General features: G+C 45.3%; 6 protein-coding genes across 6 annotated transcripts; 3 read left to right on the forward strand and 3 right to left on the reverse strand.

Annotated features, from left to right (window-relative positions):
* Positions 1-20: 20 nt before the first annotated feature.
* On the reverse strand, positions 21-1596 carry VTP01DRAFT_8621 (uncharacterized protein; the record flags this gene model as incomplete). Its single annotated transcript, XM_069387763.1, has 8 exons — positions 21-92; positions 157-387; positions 450-529; positions 587-687; positions 742-875; positions 934-1341; positions 1404-1475; positions 1540-1596. The coding sequence occupies 8 exons, from the start codon at positions 1594-1596 to the stop codon at positions 21-23; spliced, it is 1155 nt and encodes a 384-aa protein (XP_069241499.1).
* Positions 1597-3114: 1518 nt separating this feature from the next.
* VTP01DRAFT_8622 (uncharacterized protein) lies at positions 3115-4780 on the forward strand (the record flags this gene model as incomplete). The annotated part of the gene is made up of 8 exons (XM_069387764.1): positions 3115-3192; positions 3284-3474; positions 3545-3745; positions 3807-3992; positions 4060-4093; positions 4147-4312; positions 4377-4530; positions 4594-4780. 8 exons carry the CDS (start codon positions 3115-3117, stop codon positions 4778-4780), a joined length of 1197 nt encoding a protein of 398 aa, XP_069241500.1.
* A 152-nt stretch (positions 4781-4932) lies between these two features.
* On the forward strand, positions 4933-6626 carry VTP01DRAFT_8623 (uncharacterized protein; the record flags this gene model as incomplete). The annotated part of the gene is made up of 8 exons (XM_069387765.1): positions 4933-5013; positions 5070-5260; positions 5350-5559; positions 5628-5813; positions 5875-5908; positions 5973-6138; positions 6208-6364; positions 6437-6626. The coding sequence occupies 8 exons, from the start codon at positions 4933-4935 to the stop codon at positions 6624-6626; spliced, it is 1215 nt and encodes a 404-aa protein (XP_069241501.1).
* A 126-nt stretch (positions 6627-6752) lies between these two features.
* On the forward strand, positions 6753-9261 carry VTP01DRAFT_8624 (uncharacterized protein; the record flags this gene model as incomplete). The annotated part of the gene is made up of 10 exons (XM_069387766.1): positions 6753-7152; positions 7226-7333; positions 7396-7582; positions 7658-7691; positions 7757-7863; positions 7926-7943; positions 8025-8624; positions 8681-8727; positions 8795-8812; positions 8873-9261. 10 exons carry the CDS (start codon positions 6753-6755, stop codon positions 9259-9261), a joined length of 1908 nt encoding a protein of 635 aa, XP_069241502.1.
* Positions 9262-9264: 3 nt separating this feature from the next.
* Positions 9265-10361, reverse strand: VTP01DRAFT_8625 (uncharacterized protein; the record flags this gene model as incomplete). The annotated part of the gene is made up of 2 exons (XM_069387767.1): positions 9265-10113; positions 10173-10361. 2 exons carry the CDS (start codon positions 10359-10361, stop codon positions 9265-9267), a joined length of 1038 nt encoding a protein of 345 aa, XP_069241503.1.
* A 149-nt stretch (positions 10362-10510) lies between these two features.
* VTP01DRAFT_8626 (uncharacterized protein) lies at positions 10511-12235 on the reverse strand (the record flags this gene model as incomplete). Its single annotated transcript, XM_069387768.1, has 7 exons — positions 10511-10678; positions 10736-10839; positions 10894-10999; positions 11060-11164; positions 11223-11344; positions 11403-11478; positions 11534-12235. 7 exons carry the CDS (start codon positions 12233-12235, stop codon positions 10511-10513), a joined length of 1383 nt encoding a protein of 460 aa, XP_069241504.1.
* Between the last annotated feature and the right edge of the window lie 748 nt (positions 12236-12983).

Here is a 12983-nt window from a genome sequence, read left to right on the forward strand (position 1 = left end):
AAGTTGGCTATGATATACTTTTACAACTTGCTGATGACAGCAGAGGTGAATTCCTTGAGACTGCTGTTGCCACCCATGTCTGCGGTTCTTGCCTTTGAGGAAAGCATCTGGTTAGTTGGAACTTCAACAGACGCCATATATTTCCCGGATACTTACAGTGTTAGTCTGGATAGTTTGGTAGACAGCGTTAGAGATGCGGTTGGCATATTCATCGAGGTTGAGATGTCTAAGCATCATGACGGAAGAGAGAAGCATGGCGGTAGGGTTGGCGGCATCCTTATTTTGCAAATCAAGGCCGACGTGACGGCAACCAGGTTCGAACATGGCGTATTCGCGACCGATGTTGCAGCCAGGAATCAAGCCGGGACCACCGATCAAACCAGCACCCTTTTAACGGACGTTAATATTTGCATATACTAGGCAAAACGATCCCTTCCTCTTATACTTACGACATTGGAGACAATGTTACCGTACAAGTTGGGCATGACCATAACGTCAAACTGTTGAGGGCGAGAGACGAGCTGCATAGCTATTTTTGAATTAGCATACATTGTACAACCTTCTCTACCAGAAGTGCAATGCATACCAGTGTTGTCGACGATCATGTCGTTGAACTGAATACCGTGGTGTTCGTATTCCTTTGCGACGTCACGGCAGGTACGCAAGAAAAGACCATCAGCCAATTTCCTGGAAGGTCTATTAGTATCTAGCAACTACACATAATAGACACTTTTTACTTACATGATGTTAGCCTTGTGGACAGCAGTGACCTTCTTGCGGTTGTTCTTGAGAGCAAAGTCAAAGGCAAAGCGAGCAATACGCTCGGTCTTGGCACGAGTAATGATCTTCAAAGACTCGACGACACCAGGAACGGACTACACGTATGCATTTAGATATATCTGGTTTTCGTAATATTTGCAAAATGGACGCTACCTGATGTTCCAAGCCGGAGTATTCACCCTCGGTATTTTCACGGATGATAGCAATGTCGACGTTTTGCAAGCGGGAGGGAACACCAGGGATGTTCTTGCAGAGAGAAAGGGAAGCATACATATCGAGGTCTTTGCGCATAGTGACGTTGAAGGACTTGTGGCCAAGTTTGGAGACAGGAGTGAACAAGGTACCCTTGATACCGACCTTGTTGCGGCGGAGAGAGGCAAGAGATTCTTGGAAGAGCTTGTCGTCCTCGGAAGTCAAACCAGAAACATCGTATTGTTCGAACTCGATGGGAGCGTTGGCAGCCTTGAACACGTCCTTCAAAGAAGCAGCAATCTCGGGACCAACACCGTCACCAGGGATAAGAGTGACAGTGTACTTGCCGCCATACTTTTTAGGGAAAATCTACATTTTGTGTATACAGCTAAGTGTATACTATCCATACCCTTTACTGTGAAAGCACTTACGGTCTTTTGTTCGGCGGGTGCAGGGGAAGGAATGGAGGGGCCAGCCTCTGCAGCGAACGAGCGAACGGCAGTCTGCAAATGAACAAAGCACTGTTAACACTCGCTTGCAGAGAACAGAACAGGGTCGTAGACTTACCTGCTTCAGGGCGGAGGCGTTGGAAAGCACTGGTCTGGCGATTGCGTTGGCGAGCATCGTACGGAAAACAGAAAAGGGTGTAACTTGCGGGTTTCCGCTGGACTGAAAGCAAAAATTTGTTTCCCGGATAATCGTTTTGACCCTGGAACACGAGAAGGCAAAACGTCACTGAAAAACAAGTATCTGTGCGCACATCGATTAAGATCAACGACCAAACTAAATTTCTCTAAATACCATACAGCGCTTCTACTATAAGCACTAGTATGTGGACCATGATATGACTATCGTACGTGCCAGATAACAAGAAAAAGCTGCAAATTCACACCCCCGTCTGTATGTTTCTCAACTGAGCTGCTATGTAAGATTATTTAAAACAACTTTTCTTACAATGTAATATGCACATCTACCCGATTCTAAGAGATATGTATCAAGTTGACTATGTTACAGAATAAATATCTGAATGGTGCAGCCCTTATCAGATTTCTGGTAGTCGTCGGAAAGAAGGCGGGAAATGCAGCTGTAAAATAATCCCAAATTTGCCAGCTTTTGAAGCATATGAAATTTACCCTTTCCGTACTGAAGATCGATTAGCCATAGCTATGACACCTTTCCATTCAACTACCCTATCTATTCTTCTGCAGTATAGCTGATTTTCAAATTTCGAAACTAAGAATGAATGTTTTGCGGATAGATATACCTGTGGATCATTGCTTGGTAATTGAGATAGCAGATACAGACTGGAAGAAGGAGGCTTCGTTAATTTCAAGATTATGTACTATGGAATATGTAGAGATACATGATTTTGCATAGAAACATTTTTATTCTCCATGGTCGCATATTCAAGAGTTGCTGCAAGTGTTTTCATTGCAATCCTTCCAGAACCTGTTGAGTTCTATGTAGTCATGAACTATCTGCTACTGCGGAACGACTGAGCCTTACAAGTCACTGAGCATTGACTAATGACTTTGCTAAAGTCGTCTATACCTGAAGTAATCTCAATGCCAATCAGCTCTAGAAAAGTCTACATGTTTGAATACCTATCAGCTATCCATTTCGGTGACAAACGATAGAGTGCTATGGATCAATATCGTATTCTATGCTCGTCATATAGAGAAGCCAGTTTCTCTTTCCAAATATAGTAGTCGTATTAAACTTTTCTGTATGCCTTCCGAGCTGTCATGGAAGCATATACTATCATAATTTTGAGCAAGACTGCAGATCAAAACCATAATAAGCCTTTTCTTCAGAAATTGCAGATTACATTTTGAGTGTATGGTAGTATCTAGAATATATAAGTATGCTACTGGAGCCGAAAAAGAGCAAATCATCCATGCTGTCAATTGCATGACTGAATGTACTCTATTGCAGAAACGATCGACGCTTTTCCCATTATCCCGTTTAACCCATGAATCAAGAAACCCTCCAACAAACAAACAGAGAGAGACATACCAAAAAATATTTTGGTTGTACTATGCAGCTCATGATCGCGGCACGAACCTGAGACGTTGGCTCACAGCACTACTTACCCCGAGACCTCGGGCATCTCCGCCTGTTGCACCTCTTTCGAGAAACACAATGAGCCCACAGATCGCCCAGGTCGTCAAAGAAACTATCGACAGTCTCGATCGAGAACTTCGCGAGATCAGCTTAAAGGTGACCTTTTCCTAGCAGCAACTGACACTCTGCGAAAAAAAAAAAAAAACGGCCAAGAGTCAAAGACTAACTCAAAAAGCTAAACATAAAGATACACGATAATCCCGAGTTGGGTAATCGCGAGTTCAAGGCTCACGACCTCTTGACCGACTACCTGAAGAAGAAGGGTTTCAAGGTGACTCGGCACGCTGTTGGACTTGAGACAGCTTTTATTGCCGAATACTCGAACGGCGGACAAGGCCGACGCGTCGGCTTTTGCAGCGAATACGATGCATTGCCTGGGTAAATCGAAAACCAAGGACCGATAGTCAAAATACAGTACTCTTAACGTTTTCTTCATCGTAATATCTAGCGTCGGTCATGCTTGCGGTCACAACTTGATTGCGATCTCTGGTCTTGCTTGCGCAATTGCTACCAAGGCACTTTTGGAGCAACACTTGATCGAAGGCAGCGTGGTTCTCTTTGGTACACCTGCAGAGGAAACTGGAAACGGAAAGATCGAGTTTGTTCAACGGGGCGAGGTTCAAAACCGAGTCGATTTTGCCATGATGCTGTGAGTTTTTTCATCTATGCTATTCTCCTATCGGGTGATATCTAATTGCCGAAACTTTTAGTCATCCTTTTGCCATGGACGGCGTCTATTCAATCATGTTGGCGCTGGATTCGCTGACGGTAGAATTCTTTGGACGAGCATCCCATGCAGGCATGGCTCCCTGGGAAGGCGTCAATGCTCTAGATGCCTTGATGGAGAGCTGGAACAACTACTCAATGCTCAGACAACAACTCCTCCCCACTGACAGGTAAATGGCTCTTTTTCAAAATATTTCAAACTATCTATTTGCTAACAATCGATTCGTCACCACCTAGATTGCACGGTATCATTACATCTGGAGGCAAATCTGTAAGGATCTCAGCAAATACACCTATGCTAGAAAAGAAGCTAAACATTATCAGGCCAATGTGATTCCAGATTACGCCGGTGCTCGTTTCTATGCCCGGGCACTTACTCGCAACCGCTTAGCAGAGCTAAAGGTCAAATTGGAGAACTGCTTCAAAGCAGGTGCCAAGGCAACAGGATGCCAGCTCAAGCTCACTTGGGCACCAACCGGTCCAGTTGAAGGTCGATCAGAGCATTGGTTAATCTTTTCGGGTTGCATGATTTGCTCATATATTTTACAAATTAGATGTTTTCACGAACGATGCATTGGCAAAATGCTACACTGAGTGCATCCAGAAGGAAGGCATTGAACTGCCTCCTCGCGAGAAACAAGAAAATATCACAACCGGCTCCACGGACATGGGCAACATCTCTTACGTAGTGCCAGCTATCCATCCTGGGTAATCTATTGAAATTATCTTCTCGAGAGATAGAGAACAGGTTTCCTAACACAGCAAAAATAGATTTGGTATTGGAACCACTGCAGCAAATCACACTGTAGAGTTTACCAAGGCCGCGGGCACAGAAGAAGCCCACAAGAATACCCTCCGTGCCGCTCGGGCACTTGTCAACACAGCAGCTGCTGTATTCCTCGATGATAAACTCTTCCATCAGGTAGTAGCAGATTTTAAGAAGGGCAAACCGCAATAAAAATGTTGTAAGAACTCGTTGCTCTTCTGCTCTTCTCGGCCGGGCTCTCGGAGAACAATGCTGTCTTTGTACTATAAAGTTGCACATGGACACTACCACGACGAAAAAGAAGTTTATTTCTCTTTTTCAATCCCTTTGCTTTACTTTCCTGTATGCTGGATACTCACGTTGAGAAAGTCATTGACGAGACCATTGCTAATCTCGATGGCGAATTGCGCGCCCTGAGTTTGCAGGCAGGTTGCTAAAGGAGCATAACGAGTTACGACGGAACTGATAGAGAATTTTTTAGATTCACGATAACCCTGAGCTCGGTAACCACGAATATCATGCAAGCAATCTGCTAGTTGGCTATCTGGAAGAAAAGGGCTTCAAAATGACGCGCGGCGTCGCAGGATTGCCTACAGCGTTTATTGCGGAATATTCGAACGGGTCACAGGGCCGTCGCGTCGGATTCTGCAGCGAATACGATGCATTGCCTGGGTAAGTATCTCGTGATGTCGTGTTATTCGGAGTGGGGTGGGGGGAAGGGAGAAGCAAGGGTTGTTAATGTTTACATAACATGAAAACAGTGTAGGGCATGCATGCGGGCATAACCTTATCGCCATTGGCGGAGTAGCGTGTGCTATGGCCACCAAGGCATTGCTTGAAAGGAATCTGATCCAGGGCACATGCACGCTTTTCGGGACGCCCAACGAAGAAGGGTCGGCTGCTGGCAATGGCAAGATCGTTCTTGTCAACTCTGGCGAAATTCAAAAACGCACTGACTTTTGTTTGATGCTGCAAGTTCTTTTTTCTTTGCTTTTATTTATATCTCGAGCATCTTCTGCTAACTGCTAAAACATCTTAGGCATCCAGCACCCTTCGATATCGCTTTTGGCCGTGGATTAGCTTTAGACTGTCTTAACATCGAATTCTTTGGACGGGCTTCCCACGCTGGCATGGCACCCTGGGAAGGCGTGAACGCGCTGGACGCTCTTATGCAAGGCTGGAACAATGTATCCATGCTTCGACAACAAATTCTGCCAACAGATAGGTAATAAGAAAGTTTATCTCGTAACCATAACACAAAGTTTTTTGATAATTTTATTCCAAAGATTGCATGGTTTTATCAAGGATGGAGGCAAATCTGTAAGTGTCATTACAGACAAAAACAAGCTACACCCCTTTGTTTGTATCTTTACACGAAATTTAGGCAAATGTCATCCCAGCACATGCATCTGCGGTCTTCTATGCACGCTCTTCTACTCGTGCTAGACTGGCGCAACTCAAAGTTCTGTTAGAGAATTGCTTTAAGGGAGCTGCCAAGGCCACTGGTTGCGAAGTCAAACTTCAGTGGGCTCCATACGGCGCCGTTGATGGCAAGTAGTCATGAGCGTACATTTATGGAAAAAGAACTTTACGTCTAATTTTCTTCCTCCTTCAAAAAGATATCTTTCCAAACGAAGCTTTGGCTGAGTGCTACAAGAGTTTTATGGAAGAGGAAGGTGTCCAATTCTTGCCACGCGAAACAGAGGAAAATCTGCCTACAGATGCATCAAGTGACTTTGGCAATATCACCTACGTTCGACCATCTTTCCAGCCAGCGCAAGTATCGCTTGTTTCAAATGCAAATCGATATTTTTTATAATGCGATTCTAAATATTTTGCAACGAACAGATTCAAGATCAAGACATGGGGAGCAAACCATACCAAGGAATTTGCAAAGGCTGCCGGTACACCCGAAGCACATCAGAGTACCTTGAGAGCATCCCGCTGTGTTGCTAAAACAGCTGCATCTGTGTTTCTGAGTGATGAACTGTACGAGAGCGCCTGGGCTGCCTTCAAGAAAGGCACAGCTACTGCATAAATGATTCCCACGATCCCCGTCCCCTATGAACCTTACCAAAGATGAGTAAAATGCTTATTTTCTTTTTTCCCATTTGGCATACCTCTTTCCTCCTTGTCTTTTTTTTTCTCTTTCTCTTCAGTGGAAATGGATAATATACCGTCCCACGTCGATCTTGATCTCTGGCAGCGAGCGTCGCATAATATCACTTGGATAGAACGCCCGCGAGCTGTAATTGACGCCAGCGGACAGCCTCCTAACCCATATGTCTGGTTTCCTGGGGGTAAACTCAACACTTGCTACAACTGCGTTGACAGACACGACGGCAACGCCGTCGCTGTTATTTACGACTCGGCCGTGACAAATACCAAAAAGTCGTTTACGTTTGCCCAGTTACGCGAACATGTTGTCCGCATGGCCGGTGTCTTGCGTAACTATGGCGTGCAGAAAGGTGACACTGTCCTTATTTACATGCCGATGGTGCCTGAAGCTGTATTCTGCATGCTTGCCTGTGCAAGACTTGGAGCTGTCCACAGCGTTGTCTTTGGTAATAAGCATGGCGGACCGAATCTAGACTTCTGAGACGAGTAGAGCTCACAACCAAGGGTAAACCCGTTTAGGCGGATTTGCTCCAAAGGAGCTTGCGAAACGTATAGATGACGCGAAACCAAAAGTGCTCGTAACTGCAAGCTGCGGCATAGAGCCCAAACGCGTCATTCCTTACAAACGTACGTAGGTTGATGATGAGGGACTACTAGGTGCTCACTTGCAATGCTAATTGCTTTTGCAGCTTTGGTCAACGCCGCGTGCTCGATAGCTGCACATCATATTCCCATCAAACTTGTGTACCAAAGGCCCGGTCAAGTGCAGGCTGAGCTAAATTATGCATCCGGCGACAGAGATTTGGCGCAGGAATTGGCGAAAGGTTACAGATTCGAGGAGTGTGTGCCGGTTGCGAGCGAGGACCCACTTTACACGCAAGTATATCTCTCTTGATACTCGTCGATATTATCCCTAAGCGGTGTGCTGACTATGCATCCATTTTACAATAGGTTGTATACGAGTGGAACCACCGGCGTTCCAAAGGTGGACCCGCCCTGAGCAAAACCCATTTTGTATTTGGCATCACTAACATCCAACTGTGAATACAGGGAGTGCTGCGAACGAACGGAGGACACGCGGTCGCGTTGCGATGGAGTATGGACTATATCTTCAATGTCAAAAAGGGCGAGGTCATGTTTACAGCAAGCGATATCGGGTAACATCTAGAGGATAAATCGAACACAGACTGGGTTACTGACGAGTTTTCCCTGAATTCAGATGGGCCGTAAGTCACAGGCAGGTGGATTCGGATAACTACATATATCGCGTACAGTGTTTACAATGGGAACTTGATCCTGACAAATGTTCTTGATACAGCTACACTGTCTATGGTCCTTTGCTAGCTGGTGTCACGACTATTCTGTATGAAGGCAAACCAGTGAATACACCCGATGCTTCTGCGTTCTGGCGGATAATCGACGAGTACAATGTCAAGACTATGTTTACTGCACCTACCGCTATTCGCGCCATCCGCCGCGAGGATCCAGACGCTCAACTTGCTAAGCGCTACGACCTCAGTCGATTGCAGGCGCTTTTCCTAGCCGGAGAGCGTAGCGATCCAGAAACGCTAAGATGGTGCCAGCAGGTGGTCAGTAAGTCGCTTGTTATCGACCACTACTGGTCCACGGAGCTGGGCTCGCCTGTCACGGCTACCTGCGTGGGTGCCGATAAAATAGATCCGATAAAGTGGGGCTCGGCTGGCAGACCTGTGCCTGGGTCCAGTGTCTGCATTCTGACCGAGGATAACAAGGAGGCAACGGAACCCAATCAATTCGGTCAAATAGTCTTGAGACTACCCTTGTCACCAACCGCCTTCCCATCTCTCTGGAAGAATGTGGAGGGCTACAAAAAGAGTTATTTTGAAAAGTACCCTGGCTACTTCGATACCGGCGATGCTGGCATAATTGACGAAGAGGGGTATGATATTAGAGTTAGAATTGTTCACTAGGCTCTCGATTAACATACAAAAATAGATATGTGCATATCATGGCACGGACGGATGATATTATAAACGTTGCTGGCAAGTACTCATCTGTATTTGAGTTTCAATATCTCCAGCTATTCTAACTCGTTTTAACCGGTTACAGGCCACAGACTATCAACAGGTGCGAAATCGATGTAGAAAAATAATATCCCACTTGCTAATTCTCTCGATGCCTCCACAGGCTCTATTGAGCAGATTTTGATAGCTCATCCTCAAGTAGCAGAATGCTGTGTAGTGCCAATGGCGGACAAGTTGAAGGGACATGTACCGCTTGGTGTCATGGTCCTCAAGCAGGTGGAGAATATAGACCAAAAGAAGCTACTTGCTGAACTGATTGCGGCGGTGCGAAGCGATCTTGGTGCCATTGCCTGCTTCGAGCGTGCAGTTTTCGTCCCGCGTCTCGCAAAAACACGAAGCGGCAAGACTCTGCGTCGCTGCATCCGCGATATGGTTGACGGAAAGGAAGTCAAGGTCCCGGCCACTATAGAAGACGAAACCGTACTCTCCGAGATTCAAAGCGTCCTGCAAAAGGAGGGCTTGATCCCTGCTGCGCTGACTGCAAAGCTCTAACGTCTACATACTCGAAGAAGAAATAAACTGCTTGATTGCTGATTTGAACGATGCTGATTCAACTTGGTACATATCCATGTGTGTCGCTTTGGGAAACTGTATCAATTCTTTGAACGCTGCTTTTTTGGCGGCGTCGTATAATTGCTGCATGTGGGAGGGTGGGACTATCTCGTCCTTGCACGACGATAGAAACAACATTGGACAGGTCACTTGTGCTATCTTTTCCATACTGGGCCATCGGTTCCAAAGAAAGTATTTAGCGATGAAAGGATAAGGTGTGTAACGCGGATACAATGCTTTGACCATCTGCTCGATGCCGGTATACGTGTTCTCCAATATAACGCCGCGCACGCGTTTCTTCTTATCTTCCATCGGTGAAGGCGAGCTGAGCAAAGACAACGCGACAGCACCACCTAAGCTGTGGCCGTATAAGTATATAGGACGATCTTGATCGTACCTGTCACACACATGCTTGAGTATCGCCGAGGCGTCACGTTGCAAACCTTTCTCGGTAGCACGTCCCAGAGAACTGCCAAAGCCGCGATAGCATACACCAACGACGGTAAGATCCGGGACTGCCTGTATCATGGTCTTGAATAGATCGAATCGATGGATCATATTGCCTGCATTGCCCTGGAAATACACCATAACCGGGCCTTGGCTCTTTTCTGCACCATCGTTGCGTTCTACACTAAATCCCTTCAATTGTTTCTTGTCACTTGTCCACACGGTCTCTTCCTGCACACGTAGCCCCGAGGGCACCTTGTCACTGGTAAACTCTTCGAAACGCGATCCCGGTGGAATATATCCAAGGTAGATTAGTTTGTTTTGAAAGAGCACCATCATGAGACACTAGCGGCAAGATCATGTCAACTGCGATGATCGTGAACTTTTTACAGTCGTTTCTCTACCTTGTAGATATAGATTCCTGCTGGGACACCTGTTACTATAAGAGCACCTTTAGCCAGGGTCGAGAGCTGCTTTCTCGGCCAATATCTTTTCAAGGCAGTTCGTGAACGAGCAAAGACATGGGGCAACATGAGCATGAATGCAAAGTTGCTGTCAGGGTAAGAAAACGAGTTCGGATTTAAGCGGGCCATCAAGCACTATTATCAATGCTGCCTTGAAATGCGTTTGTTATGTACAAACACCAGGTAGAGACATTTGCAAATATTTCGTTTTAATGGTAATGATCGTTTTAACGGTAATGATAATGGAAAAGAACAAGTAGTTGGAGTGTATTCGTACATTAGTATCTCAATGCCTTCCGGCTGAGGATCCTGACGTTATTCACGAGAGTTTCAATGATTTGCAAATATTCAGACTTTTCCCTCCTGTCCATCTTTTCGCATTCTCTTGCCAGCTTTGCAGTGTCCATTATCTCGAGTTCCAGCTCGTGCCGTACTTCATTCTCGCCCTGACATTTTGGCACGGTTAGAAGGAACACAATATACAACGTAAGGATGGGGCTTACCGCGGCGCCCTTGACTTGGGTTAAATCAAATGTAATGCCTCCATGATTGTATGATAATCGATCTTTTTTACGTTCGAACACTGGTCTGCTTCTAGGCATTTCTCCTACACTTTGCGTTTACTTTGATTGTATCGTGCCAAGAACATATCATCACGTACTTGGCAATTCAAGGTTTATGGATATCCTATAGTCGAATATTTGCTTTGGGGAATGGATATTTAGATCGGCCACTCGGATCTTCTCCACTATGCCGTTGGGAACAACCTAACGGTATACTTTTAGCACTGATACTCATTGCAAACAATCTTGATGAAGATTAATTACCTGCCTGGTCCTTTGATCGACCGTGACTCTCCACTTTGAACGTGATCCAGGGATTTCATGGAAATAATCTGTTTCACGGGTATGCTTGTAACTAATTTTCTCTCCCTAAGAGATCGTGAGCTTCCAAAGTCTACTAATATTGACTACTTCTACTGTAACGTACCATGTATTCTCTTTTTTGTGACTTGCGAACCAAATCATTGAATAACTGGTTGAAATGCCGGTGTTGGGATAACGTCATGTCAGATTGGAATCTTGAGTTTCTTTCCACGTTTGGCGGCAAGACTACAGCAAAAGGATAAGATTATTTTGTTATACAAGTCTTGTTCATCAATATACGTACTTGTCTCTGTAGTAGCACCAATGTCGATACGTTCTCCTGTGTATCTATCTACGAAACGGCCAACTTTTGCTTCGATCTAATCTTCATATTAGGAGGCAAGCTTTGAAAGAACGGAAAATGGCAAAATTTACTTCTACGTTCTCTCGCTTGCAATGCTGTCGAATGAAATCAGCAACATGTTGAACTATATCATCCACGGGTCTTTCGTTGAAAATCGTTGCTTCACGTTCCGTGGCCTTCGGTGGAGGCGCCGCCGACTCTGTTTGTTGTTGTCCACTGCTCCCATGCTCAGGTAAGAACTGGTCAGCAGCTGTTACTGGTGCCGTTTCTTTTTCTTGGCTTGTCTGGATCTGCTGTTCATTGTTGATATGCTCCGGTAAGAACTGATCCGCTGAGGAGGAGGAGGTTTCCTCTGTTACATTCTCTGAATGTCCTTCGTTATCAGCAAGTTCAGTTGTAGATCGATCAACGGTGATGGCTTCTGGTTGTTCTTGATTGTCAACAGCTTCCGAGGTGGATCGCACATGAGCAGTTTCTTCTTGTACTTGATCTTCGACGCGTTCTGTTGTGGATTGATCGGCAATTGTTTCCTCTGATCTTTCTTCTGATGGTCGTTCCGCGCTGATTGGGAGAGTTGTGAGTTGATCGGTAGTTGCTGCCTCCAATGCATGTTGAGTTGAAGACCCTGCTTGTGGTGTCTCGGTCAACTCATTGTTGACTGATTCCGTACTCGCTCTGCGTTTCCTGGGGGATTCTTCGGGACTAGGCACGAGATGATCACGCTGTCTCTTCTTTGAATTGTGCCTTGTGGTATCGACGATAGAATGATCCATGATCTGCAGTTGGGTAAAGGGGAAAGAGAAACTGAAGAGCACCAGCGCGTTCAATCCGCGCATTAAAGTGCCGGTCCTCCTGCATAGTAAAAATTGACTTTGCTGCTGGGGGAATCATCTCAAACCAGGATAAAACTGCTTGAGCAAAGTAGGAAGAATGTAGAGTTATGAAGCATAGTTGCATAGGTATTCCTTAGAGACGAGAATGATCACTATCTGATGAACCTATTTACATCAGAAACTAGCGTGGAGTAAGCTGTCTGAAATGTTTGCGATATGTACCATATCACATAGCTTGATCGTTCTTCTAATCTGATTGTTGAGAAGCAGGCACGAGGATAGAATAATACAAACCGTAAGCAGATGAACAGGAGGACAATAACTATCCAATACATAGAAATCTAGCTTTATTCATTCTCGCGCTCGTTCCAAACCTCTTGCGCTCTCGTGAAAATATGGCGGATTAACTTCTCTATACTTGCAAAATAGATTGAATGATACTCCTGCAGCCCCTACTTTTCGTGATGAATAATGAGACCCGAGCCGAAATACAGCCTTGAAATTTGGATCTTTATTTTCTCCTGTTACAAGCAGATGGTAATGCATATGATTACACCAAACAATGGGAATCCAGGTAGTGATATGTACGGATAACATTCATTGTAATCAGTAGGCTAAAACGTATGAGTACAGAATGCTTACCGTCAAAAACAAATGACATCGAAAACATCTGCCTGATGCTCAGCAC

This window comes from Rhizomucor pusillus (genome assembly GCF_041956525.1).
Source record: "Rhizomucor pusillus strain CBS 183.67 unplaced genomic scaffold VTP01scaffold_5, whole genome shotgun sequence".
Lineage (NCBI taxonomy): Eukaryota > Fungi > Mucoromycota > Mucoromycetes > Mucorales > Lichtheimiaceae > Rhizomucor > Rhizomucor pusillus.